Source organism: Sminthopsis crassicaudata, chromosome 1, assembly GCF_048593235.1.
Source record: "Sminthopsis crassicaudata isolate SCR6 chromosome 1, ASM4859323v1, whole genome shotgun sequence".
Taxonomy (NCBI): Eukaryota; Metazoa; Chordata; class Mammalia; order Dasyuromorphia; family Dasyuridae; genus Sminthopsis; species Sminthopsis crassicaudata.
Window position 1 is genome coordinate 521,674,304 of NC_133617.1, and position 13,603 is coordinate 521,687,906.

The 13,603-nt window shown below is 34.1% G+C and overlaps 1 protein-coding gene across 2 annotated transcripts in view; it reads right to left on the reverse strand.

Annotated features, from left to right (window-relative positions):
* The window catches only part of CNTNAP4 (contactin associated protein family member 4), a 641,498-nt gene that overhangs the window by 480,250 nt on the left and 147,645 nt on the right, over window positions 1-13,603 (reverse strand). For both annotated transcript variants that reach the window (XM_074281700.1, XM_074281701.1), the window contains exon 2: window positions 9,676-9,786. In XM_074281700.1, the coding sequence (XP_074137801.1) occupies window positions 9,676-9,786 (111 nt within the window). The remainder of the gene's footprint in view (window positions 1-9,675; window positions 9,787-13,603) is intronic.

Genomic DNA, 13,603 nt, shown 5'->3' on the forward strand with positions numbered 1-13,603 from the left:
GCAAATTATTTCTTGGATTTAATATAATTTCATGCATCTTTAATTGTAGATGAATGATTATCCTGTCAATTTGATCCACTGAGGCAAAGTTCTAAGTTAAACCATACAGCAAAACTTGGCAAAATGCTCCCCTGAGGTAAAAGTACTAGGTAAGCTTTCTGAGGTTACCAAAATAACCCTTGGCTCCCTCTAAACCCTTAGCTTCATTTCTCCTTAGAAGCTAGAGATGCATATGGAGAGGGCTGATGCATTTTAAGGCGTTAGTCAAGTAATTTTGAATTAATGATCTAAGATTCCCAATAGAAGAAGACACACATGCCTAATTTTGCATATGATATTTTTGCTCTACTCATAGAATGAATAAGGAATGCAGAAAAATTATTAAATAGATAATAAAATGTATGTAATATATATGTAAAAAACAACAAACAAACAAGCTGTTAGCTCACACCTGTCTTAAATTTTGTAAGTCCCCCTTGGATTGGTCAAGATAGAGGACTGTGAGTTAATATTCAATTTGATTTCTTACTTGAATGGACAAAGGAGTGCAATAGCTAAGTTCTTCCAGGATGCTCAACTCATATTTCCTTGAAAACTGACTAGAGGAGTGAAAGAACACTTCACAATTTCACAACAATCTTTTGTGAGAAACAAAGACAGAGAGAGATACAGACAGAAACAGCAACAGAGAGACAAAGAGAAAGACAGACACAGACACAGACACAGAGACAGAGGAGAGGCAGAGAGACTAAGAAACAGAGACAGAGAGGGAAAGACAGGAAACGAACACAGACAGCAAATTAGCAGTAATTTCAGAGGAAGGCCACTAGCAATTGAGAGGTTAGAGGATGAGGGACTATCCCTCATGAATATGTGTGCTTATAAATATAAAAAAAATGTAAATAGGAAAGTTGAGCTAAGTTGAAGAGAGCCAGAGCAACTAGAAAGGAAAGATAAAAAAACATCCCTGCAAGGAGAATAGTCAGAAAAAAGTCATAGAGTGGAAAGATGGAAGATCTTGTGAAAGAAAGAGATAAGGAAGCTAATGTAACACAAGATTGTATAGTATATGAAAGGAAGTAATATGTAAAGACTCTTTAAAGTTGAAAGAGGAAGCTTATGAAGGGCTATATAAATCAGAGGATTTGATATTTGATCATGGAAGGAAGAAATGATAATAGAAAGGAAGATTACAGAGAGGGGATATTGGAATTTTTTATGGGGATATGGAGATATTTTAGGGAGATCACTTTAGTAGCTTAATGGAACAGAGTGACCAGAAACTTGAGACAAGGAGACCAACCAATAGTTTATTTAATAGCCTGTTAGAATTCTTACAAGGTGCTAAGTCATTGGAATGGATAGAGACAATGATTATCTAATTTAGCATGGCTCATTATGATTGATCTGATCCTACAAGGAGATGTTATGGGCCAGAACTTGAAACAAGGTACTGAGTGGAATTGAGGAGACAATGGTTAAATCTAATTTAGCATTGATTTAATCCTACAACAAATAATGGTTTCCTAGCGATATAATGATTGATATATACTCAGTGTGCAGCATATAAGCAAGAAGCTCTCAGGGCCAAAGTGGACTTTAGGAGATTCAGAGTCAGGATTCAATCAAGGAGATTCACAAGTCAGGCAGAATGAAGGAAGACAGAAGTGGTGGTAGACTATCCTGTGGAGAACACTGAAGGAGATAAAATTTGGAAAGAGACAGTAAAGGATTTGGACTCCTGGATGCATTTGGAATTATTGAACTGAACTGAAACTAAGGCTGCCTCCATAAGCTCCCCAAGAGATCTGCTCCCAGAGAATAATTACAATTTAGAGAAGAGAGCATTACATTTTGGCAGCTGAACGTGGGACCAAGAACCTTCATCTGTGACCCAGAAACTAGGGTGAGTACAACAAGAAAACTTTGTTAAAGAGCTAAAGTAGAATTTCAACTGAAATGGGACAAATGTTTAGAATACAGCCTGCTTTTGCAGTTCAAGGAAAATGTGTCGAAAATTTGATCCGACTGATAAAAAAAAATCAAGGTTTAATTATAACCTGGGAGGAGATCACTGAACTTTTAAAAATTGTAGAGTACACATCTCCTTGGTTCTCTAAGGAAAAAGAATTGAATCCAGATGAGTGGAAATTAGTAGGAGAGCAATTAGGTGAATATTACAATTCCAGTCCAAATTCAATTTCCAAACATATACTTCATACATATAAATTAATACAATTGGCTTTAAGAAATTATGTATGTGTTAGACTAAGGAAAAAGAGCAGGAGAGGGAGGATCCAACTAAACTAGGTGAAAAGGATGAAGAATCAGATGAGAATTCACAGCAGGAAAAATTAGATAATTTCCAATCCCCTGACTTACCTCCCTTAATTAATTCTTTATGGGCAAAGGGAGAAGGAAGAGGGGGAGAGGCAGTAACACAATCAGAACCACCTGTTAAGCAGCTTATGACAAGATTAGAAAAAGCATTGGTTAAGGCAAAAAAATGAAGGAGAGGATATATCTGATTTTATAGATGCATACCCTGTGATTGAAGAGCTTGACTCTTCAGGTCAAAAAAGGAGAAGATACACTCCTTTTGATCTGGAAAAAAATTAAGGATTTGGAAAAAAAAGTTGCATTGTTTATGGGGCTACATCATCTTATGTTAAGATGATACTACATAATTTACCTTATGAAATCCTTACCCCAAGTGATTGGAAATCCATAGCAAGGACATGTTTAGAACTTGGACAAAACTTGTTGTGACTTTTGGAGTATCATGTATTATGTAGGATTCAAGCCAGATGCAATAGGCAAACTAGGAGTTAGTGTACAATTCACTTTTGACCAACTATCAGTGAAGGTCAGTATGGAGAGAATTCAGAACAGATTGATTATCCCATAAGAGTGTATGAGCAAATTTCTAAGGCTGCAATAAAAGGTTGGGATTCCCTTCCCAGACAGAAAGATAGAGGTGAACCCTTCACAAAAATAGAGCAAGGTCCCAATGAACCTTTTGAGGATTTTGTGGGACATTTGCAAACAGCTGTAACAAGAACCACTGGAGAAAATGCAGCTACAGAAATAATGACCAGACATCTGGCTAAGGAAATGCCAATGAGCTTTGCAGAAGAATTATATGGGGACTACACAAAGATGCTCCTTGAGAGGAGATCACAGTTGGTACAAATGCTTATTTTACCCAGACCATGCTAAACATCAGAAGATAGGGTCTCTCTTGGCAAGGGATTTCTAGAGAAAATCATTGATGTTTTCAATGTGGAAAAGTTGGACATCTGAGAGCTCAGGGTAGATTTGGAGATAGTGAGAAGACAGGCTGAGAAAAGACCTAAAACCCCATGTCCAAAATGCCACAAGGATTTCCACTGGGCCTCAGAATTTAGATTGACCCAGAGAAATGAGAGGTGGGGCTCAGCTCCAAGACTTCAATCCAAAGACAGGTGGGGCATGATGGCAGCTGAGTTTACATCCAGAGAGTCTTTAGAAGGTCAGGACTCTGATGTGATCAACTAACAGAAAACCAATCACTTGGCAGAAAGGGATTACCTGATCAGTCAGCCAAAAAACAATCAGATAGCAGAAATGGATTGCAGTTGGGGAGAATACAGGCTTTTAAAATCAACAGGGCAGTGTCCAGTGCAAACAGCTCCAGTGTAATTGCCAGATGATGAGAAGAAATGTAGAAAGTGGCAAATAGAAGGGAATTAGATAAGTTAACTTTCTGGGATAGAGGATTTGCTTGTATTCTTACAGACAGAGAAAGAAAAAGATGGGTGACAATGAGCACCTGGAGAGAGACAGAAAAGGAGAAAAACTTCAAAATAAAGGAGAAGATCTAAGAAACATCTGACACTGAAAGAACATGGTTGATGATAAAGACTGTTGTAGGATTTGAAAACCATCAGTAATCATTGGATTCCCTACCACAAGATGAGACTGTTGCAGGACTTGAAAACCAGCAGGGATTATTGGATTCCTTGAGATGAAAACTTGTTGATGAGACTATTGCAGGACTTTAAAACTTGCAGGAATTATTAGATTCCTGGCACATGAACTAATTGACAATAGATTCCTTTTGGATGATTTCTAGGTCTTATGGATATGTTTAATTCCTCATGGGTTATGTTGATATGAGCTTATATAATTTATGTAATTATGTGTAATACCTCCCATATTGATGGATTTATGTATACCTGTTTCAAGTGAGCCCCTTCAGAAACCTGCTAATCTAATTTGATTTCCCATTGCCTTTGGTGTATTCATCTCCCTGAGAAGTCAGGGATGGTGTGACCACCTCCTTTTTATGATGTTTTCACTTTTTTTTGAGCAGTCAGGGAAAGAGTGATCACCTTCTTTTTTGGAGTTCTCACCTTCTTGAAGAAGCCAGGGAGGTCACAACCACCCTATGTTCTAAATCAAAGGAAAGGGAGAGATGTTAAAATTCTTATAAGGTGCTAAGTCACTGGAATGGATAGAGACAATAATAATCTAATTTAGCATGGCTCAGTATGATTAATCTGATCCTACAAGGAGATGTTATGGGCCAGAACGTGAAACAAGGTACTGAATGGAATCGAGGAGACAATGGTTAAATCTAATTTATCATTGATTTAATTCTACAACAAATGATGGTTTCCTAGTGATGTAATGATTGGTGTGTACTCAGTGTGCAGCATATGAGCAAGAAGTTCTCAGGGCCAAAGTGGACTTTAGGAGATTCAGAGAAAGGATTCAATTAAGGAGATTCACAAGTCAGGCAGAATGAAGGAAGACAGAAGTGGTGGCAGGCTGTCCTGTGGAGAACACTGAAGGAGATAAGATTTGAAAAGAGATAATAAAGGAGTTGGACTTTAACTCCTTGCTATATTTGGGATTAATGAACTGAACTGAAACTAAGGCTGCCTCCAGAAGCTCCCCAAGAAACCTGCTCCCAGAAAATGATTACAATTTAGAGAAAAGAACAATAGTTCAATAACAATGTGATTAAGACTTGTACCAGGGTGAATGGTTGTGTGAATATAAAGAAGATGACATACATGCATGATGCTGTGAAGGTAGAAATGACAATACTAGATAATAGATTGGATATATAAAGTGAATTTAAGAAAGTAGGCGTCACTAGAGTTGTAAGTCTGAATGATAAGTAGGATGGCAGTGCCCCTCAAAAAAAAGAGAGAAGTTCAGAAAAAGAAAGCTGATAGAGAGGACAAATAAGTTCTCTTTGGATAAATTGACTTTGTGATGGAACATTTAAGTTTGAGTTGTTTTACAGTCAGTTGATAAGGTGAGCCTAAAACTCAGGTGACAGGTTATGACTGGACATATAAATTAGTAAATCATCGTTAAATGGATGATAATTAACTCTTTGGGAGCTGACAAGATTACCCACAAAGACAGCATAAATTCAGAAAAATAAATCCTTGTTCAGAACTAAGGGTAACATCTATGATTAATAGTCTAATACAGATTAAGAACTAGAAAAGGAGACTGAAAAGATGGTTAGACAGATAGAAAGAGAACCTGGACTGAACAGTGTCAGGAAATTCTAGGATGGATAAAATAATGCAAAAGAAGTGGTCAACAATAACAAAGTTTGTGGAGAGATTAAGATGAATGAGGACCTGAAAAAGACCATAGATAAAATGACTTTGGAGAAAGCAGCTTCAATTAAATGTTGAAATCAAAAGTTGGATTTAAAGTGAGAAGAATAAAGTGAGAGAGAGGAAGTATAAAACTTTGATTTTTAGAGAGTTGTCTCAAAAATTTAGTTGAAAAAAGGATGAGGCACAGTAGTATTTTATTATAAATAACTGTAGTTATTTATAGTGTTTTTTATAATGGGGAAGCCAAGAATGTGCTTGTATACACATTATCCACATGAGTTAAATTAGGAATATGCAAGCATTAGGCAATGAAAAGAAATTAACCAAAAGTCCTTTATGAAAATGAGAATTCTATGGACTCATCAGAGGTCATGAAAAAACCCAAAATAGTATAAATGAGATTTTCCATTCTCTACTCATTTGTTACTATTTTGTGTTGTTCTTGCTGTTTTATTTTGCTTGGCCATCTCATCTGCCTCCTAATTTCATTCCCACATTTTTCATCTAACAATTTTATTTCTCTGTTAATTACTCTGCAGCTTCTTGTCATTGTTTCATGAACTCACAAGAGTCTTCCATTGCTCAAGACAGGAATAGGGTTCCCAAGATGGCAGAAGGGTCCATAGAGTATCTCCTATTCCCTCCTTCCTGAAGATGGTCCATAGATTCTCTCTTTGACATAGGATGCTCCTTTTTTTTTTTTTTTTTTTTTAAGTTATGGTGCCTTTGAGGGACTCAAATCTTTCTCCATTTGGTTGTCTGAAAGTAACAAAGAAGTACCCTGAAATGTTGGTGGAATGAGAGAAAAGGAACTGGCAACCTGTCTCTCCTCATACTGCTAGCTTATCCCCTGTGATTTGGGAATGATTCCTAACATTTTGACATTTTTGTGTAAGTTAAAATGATTTCTCAGGATTGATCTTATATTTGTTGGTTATATTCATTAAGAAAATAGATATACATTATAAATATCATAAATATATAATATATAACTATGAAAATATTTACAATAGTGTTTTATTGTAACAAAGAATTAGAAATAAAGTAGATATTAGGAAAGTAACTAAGTTAATTTGTGGTACATGAATGTAACAAAGGAATAAGTGATGAATTTGGCTGTGAATCCATTTTGGGTTCATTCCACTAATTAGCAATAGCACTGGTATTTTTCATCCTTAGGGAGATAGCTGATTCCTCAGTTCCAGCGGTAAATCTGTGAGCTATTCCTATTATTGTAGTTTATGAAACAGTATGACATTTTTCCATTAGTAATTAATCAGAAGACTCAGTTTTGATCCAAGTGACATGGAAATTGGTAAAAAATAATTTAGCTCAAAAAAACTTGTGGCACAAATGTGTTATGTATTATGACACAAATAGAGGGAATACATGTGACCAAGGTAACCTATAATGTCAGAACAATAAGGCCTTTATGTGATTTTTTTCCTTCTTCAGAAAGTCCTTAGAGTTCACACTGGATAGGATTATCAGATTGATGAGCTACTCTCTTATTCAGTTAGGCTGGCTCCTCAGGCCAATTATGTCCTTCATAATGGAGATGAGTTGATCCATTAAGTTTCCTTAGTTTACTCTTGGATGAGTAGCTGCAATCTTTATCACTTCCATCTGTGAGCTCAGCTGGGTATTATTGAATTTTTTGAGCTTGAATGCTATTGTACTCTATTAGAACAAGTATAGACTCTTAGCAAAGGATTGATAATAATGCTTCTAGTTCAGTTTATTTGCGCTTTTCAATCATAGATTTTTCACCTTTCAGGAAGGACAAGTGAGAGTTATATTAGTCATATCCTAAAATTATATCTGCTTCTGAGTTGAATTCTTTCTCTTAGTGAAAGACCTGATTCCAAGGAATAAGGAATGCCCCTCCTCCATCCTTTCCCAGATTCCCAATGTATCTTAAGTGGTTGGAGCCAAAGTTATTAATATAATCTGTACCTTGCAGTAAGTTCATTTTTTTCTATTCACTATTTTATGCAAATGAATTATAATTTTGTATTAAGAGCTTCAGAATCTAATGTTCTATTTAGAACTGAAAATGCCTCACTCATATTTCATATTTTCTCTTATTTGTCCCTTATAATCTTTAACTTTGTGAGTCAAAACAGAGAACATCCTTATGTGACCAATTCAAAGACATATGGATGATTTAAATGACTCACACAATAGGAAATAGAACTTGAAAAATGAAACAGACAGTGAGTAAATGGAAAGGTGAATAAAATAAGACTAAATATGAGTAATTATGTTAAAAAAAAGTTTTGCCTAAAGAAGTTAAAAACAAACAAACAAACAAACAAACAAAAACACATTTCCCTAACTTCTTTGCAAATGTGGGGATTATGGGGTATGGAATTATGTTGTTTTACTTTTGCTAAATTACCTTTTCTCCCCTTTTTTATTCTTTGTTATAAGGGATTATTTGTTAAATTGGTGAAATGAAAAATTTTCACAGATTAAGATGATATGAAGTATAAAGTATACATGGAATGTTTCATGTGGATATTTATATTTAATTATCCTAGAAAGAAAAATCCAATAACTTGGGGTCATATCCTCTTCCAATCAGGAATTTTGCTTTTTGGCTTTACCAAAGCCCAAGTTTGTGAAACTCTGGCCTATATACTATAAAGAGATTATAGAAAGAGTAAAAAGGGATCCATATTAGAAAAATATTTATAGCAGTTCTTTTTGTAATAACAAAAAAGTAAACTAAAAGACTATCAATTGAAGAATGGCTGAAGTAATGATGGTATATGCATATAATTTAATATTATTAAGTTATAAAATTGATGAAATGGACAATTTCAGAAAATCCTGGGAAAATCTGTATGAACTGATCCAGAATAAAGTGAATAGAACCATGTCAAATAATTCTTAAGAGGTGTAAAAGTTCTGATTAATGCAATTAATATGGTACAACTTCCAGGGTAAATATAGCAGTGATCCTCCCCTTACTTTAGAGTACTATTGTTGTAAGAATCTGTTTATCAATGACAGTTATATACTTTCCCCCCTAGACTTTAGGGAACTATACTAGTGATCCTGAGATCCCCTGACCTTAGAGTGAAATTGTTCTAACAATCTGTCTGTCAATGATTGTAAAATGCTTTGCAAACTTTACTTTCCCATGTAAATGTTGCTGCTGTTATTTTCTATAATAAACATGGGGGTCTGGGAAAGACCATGAGAAGGACAATGCAGAAATACAGACTAAATTCTACAAGAAAACTTGAGGAAAAAGAATTTCCTCTTTATTTATTTTGAATTCAATATCCTGTATTTCCTAGAATACTGCTCCAAAATAATAATTCATTTTTTAGCCACACTATCACAGGGACAAGATAGATTAATACAGGATAATCCTAATGGAGCATACAGACAATTTTATATCTCATTCCTTCAAGAGTCAATGCTAGAGTGAACAAATCAAATAAAACAAATAAGATGTGAGCAAGCAAGGATTTTTTACTCTAGGAATTCCCTCCCCTCATATTCATACATCTAAAAGATCTATTTTATTCTCTTAACATTCAACTCTAATATAAACCAAGGGGTGTGTAGGTAATCATGTATCATGTATTAATAATAATGATTTGCTTGTGGTAACTGGGATTGCTGCCACAGCAATTAAAAATCTTAATTTCTAAAACATCACAGCCCAATCTAGCTGACACAAAGACATTTATACAGTATTTAAATGTGTAGTAATCATTTCAATCAATCAATCAAAATCATTCCAAGTTTTAAAATATTACTGCTGTTTCAACTAGTCTTATGCTTACCTCTCCCCAAGTATAGCCACAATGAAAGTAGCAACTCTTTGCACTAAGAGATAAGATTTTAATTTAAAGGTTTCCAAATAGGTACATTCTAATAAGTTTATTCCCTTATTCTATCTAGATTTCATTATTTCATAGAATCTCATTTTCAATCTTTGAAAATCTTATGATTTTGCAAAATAATGATATTGTGATGGAAAATGGAGAAATTCAGCACAAATCACTAGAAATAAAAGAAAGAAACTTACCATCTCTTCTGTTAAGTCTTGCAAACCCAGGGCTATGACTGCTAGATAGCTCTGAGGAACAACTGAATGATGATTGAGGCAAAGCAGAAACCAGCGGGTCATCACAATTATCTGTTAGGGAAAAGCACCGTCTTCAGATTAATACATAGAATTATATTTTCTTTTTTTTTTCAAACTTTTAAAATTAATTTTATAATTATAATTTTTGACAGTACATATGCATGGATAATTTTTTACAACATTATTCCTTGTATTCACTTCTGTTCCGAATTTTCCCCTCCTTTCATCCACCCCCTCCCCTCGATGGCAGTCCCATACATGTTAAATGTGTTATAGTATATCCTAGATACAATATATGTGTGCAGAACCGAATTTCTTGTTGCACAGGAAGAATTGGATTCAGAAGGTAAAAATAACCTGGGAAGAAAGACAAAATGCAAACAAACAGTTTACAGTCATTTCCCAGTGTTCCTTCTCTGGGTGTAGCTGATTCTGTCCATCATTGATCAATTGGAATTGAATTAGATCTTCTCTTTGTTGAAGATGTCCACTTCCATCAGAATACATCCTCATACAGTATCATTGTTGAAGTCTATAATGATCTCCTGTTTTTGCTCATTTTACTCAGCATCAGTTCATGTAAGTATAGAATTATATTTTCTAAAAAGCCAAAGGAATCCCTTAACCTTACTACAGATGTCAAAAAAAAATTCCTGAACAAAAGATTAACTCTTTTGTGATCTTCTCTATAGTGATATTATTTTGATTAATGTTTCATCCATCACTCTAAGTTTCATCTCTTATTTGTTTTGACTTCTTTCATTCTTTAATTTTTTTTTTTTTTTTGCTAACTCCAGAGACAGGTTAGATAAATGGTCTGTAGTTTCAGAGCTTCCAATTATAAGAACTGGTACTGGCATCTGCCTGTTCAGTTTAACTTCAAGTAACAAGAACTGCTGATCCAGATAGACATGGGTTTCTTGCACTGTTAAAAGGAATTTTGTATTATTCTCAATTACCAACTACTACAAAAAAAAAAAAAAAAAAAAAAAAAAAAAAAAAAAAAAGACTAGCAATCCTTAAAAGTAGATGGAAACCAGAGTTGATTGGTTCAGTACTGCATGTGACTTGAAAGTAAATGAGATATCAAAACATCAATGTGCCATTATTAACATGCAGGTCTTCAGTTTTCCATAGAAAAAGTGCATAGTATTTCAGAAAAGGAACTAACTGCAGTTCACAATCAATGGTGCATAAGAAAGTAGCTTCTGATCAATAACTTGGATGTTAAATCCCTTTCCACCACAATTACTATACAGAGCATGCATTCATTCTCCATTTATTTTTGCAAACTATAAATTGAGAATCAATACCAGTTCTACTTTTAGCTGAAGGAGAACTGACTTAAACACCAAAAAAGTGTACAAATGCCCTTTCTCTAATGTAATGGCACTGCTGTCTGAAAAAAAAATGGAAAAAGTAAGCAAAATATATACCATTTCAGGGGAAGAAAAATATTATGAAATGGAAACTCTGGTTGGGGTTAGAAATGCATCATTTATATAGTAAGTTATAGAAAAACCCTGGAGTCATAGTCTTATTCTCATGGTATCCAAGTGCCAATTTGTAATAAAAAGAATATAGCATATTTTAAAGTGACATTATAACCTTCAAAAAAAGAAGAAAAAAACAACCAAGCAACTTTTTATAAAGTACACACTCTTCAGAAGCAATTTCTCAGAAATGTTATATATGTGTGTGTGTGTGTGTGTGTGTGTGTGTGTGTGTGTGTGTGTCATAAGTATGTGCATGTGTCTGTATAAGTATAAAAAACAAAAATAGGGTGGATAGGGTGGTGGCGCTTTGGACTCAAAAAGAACTGGGTTCTTATACATTCTCATCCGATATATATATATATGCATATATATACACATATATATATGCATATATATAATTAATATTCTCTTCTCTTCATATTGTATAATAAACTTTCTCTAACTAAATTGTAAATACAATTTAAGATTGGCTGGCTTAAAAACTGATCAAATGACAGAATACCCTTAAAAATCTGAGCTCTTCCACAATGTAGCCAGTTCCATCATGAGTTAACATTTGAATAAGAACACAAGTATTTGAGAATTAATGAGTCAGGGAGAAGTAGGGGAAAAGAGATTTTCTGTCCTTACCTTTCCCCCCCACTCCCTCACAGTTCTCTTAATTGGCAGCTGAATTTAGAAATGGAGCAATATATGTTGAGTAAAAGTCAATGTATCCAAAGAGGATATGAATGCATTCTAGATATATATAGCAGATGGGTAAAAAGAGGCAGTGATACTTCTGCCAAAGGTCCAGTAGTGGTATTTCTAGCAAAGAAAAGATCTAACCAAAAAAGAGCTAGAGGTAGGCTTGGCAACTGAAATTCAAGCACAATGGAGAGCAAGAAATATTGAATAACTAACTCATTTGCCAGAGAAGCTTTACACAGAGAATAAGTTTCTGATAAATTATAAGCTCTTTGAGGGCAAGGACTTTTCTTTTCTTTCTTGCCTTTTTTTTTTTTTTTTTTGCCTTTTTTTGCCTTTTTTTGTATCCTTAGCATTTTGTTGATTGAATGATCTGTGTAAAGATTCCATAAGATGAAAAAGACACCTTGGTCCTGCAATACGAAATATTTTGTAGCTACTGTTCTTTTTATGATATTTTAACAAATCCTTTTTCTTTGAACTAATTATAGCTATTAAATTGGTAGTGTGGGATGTCAACTGTTTGTGTTGTGTCAGTTGGGTGACTCCATTTAAAAAACAAAACTTTTTTTTTTTTTTTTAAACTGAATACATAGCACTGAGCCTCCATAAGATGGTGTTGATACATGCTTCCTAACCATGTCTTCTTATTTGAAACTTGGACCAATCAAAATACTTGAGGAGTTGAGAGGTACCAATTCTACCTCCTTATGATTATGTGATCCAGTTAAAAATCTTTGACCAAATATGGATAAAGCATACTCCTATTCCATAAAAAGTAGGAAACAACCTGGATGGAGCCTGGACCCCCAAGTTTTCTTTGCCTCAGCATAGTGAATACAATCCTTTTAACTTAATGACTTTAAATCTATAACCTGGGCAAAGGCTGAACAAGGATTTCTTTTAACAATAGGGGTTTGTGAGCAATGGTTGTAGAAGCATACACACACACATATGTACAAGAGTTAAAGCTATCCTCAAGACAGACAAAAGACAATATAATTTCAATTGAGAGAAAAAATTATAGAAAGAATAATATTCCCCCTTCCCTGCTTTCTAAATATCCTTCATGTACTATCTTCCTTCATTAAGTTCCATGAGAATAGAGAATATCTCCTTTGCCTGTATTTGAATCCCCTGCACTTCTCAATGTCAGGCACTTATTACTTAATAAATGTTCTGTCTATACACATATAAGAATATAAATACAAATTAATATGCATAAATACATAACTTATGCATATACTATATATATAAATATAATTATATATACATACATATATATGTCTCCCACACACACATTTGTTTTTCCCCATTTAGGTTTATGTAGTCAATGTAGTTTTATAGATTCCCTATTTAATTCATTTCCTAATATTTGCTCTTAATGAAAAATATTTCCTCATATGTGTGTGTGTGTGTGTGTGTGTGTGTGTGTACAGATAGATAGATAGATAGATAGATTACCAATATTTTTGAGAACATTAATAACCTGCATAGAATTTTGGGAGATCATTTGGGTTAATCACTGTGTTCAAGCACTAAACTGGCTAAGCTATTCAAGTAAGGTTATTATTATGTTTATCTTGGAAAATATTAAAGGTTGAAGACAGCACATTTTCCTCTGTTTCAATGTCATCAATCTGATGGATAAGAAGTCATTCTTTATGTAGGGAAAACTAGTTACT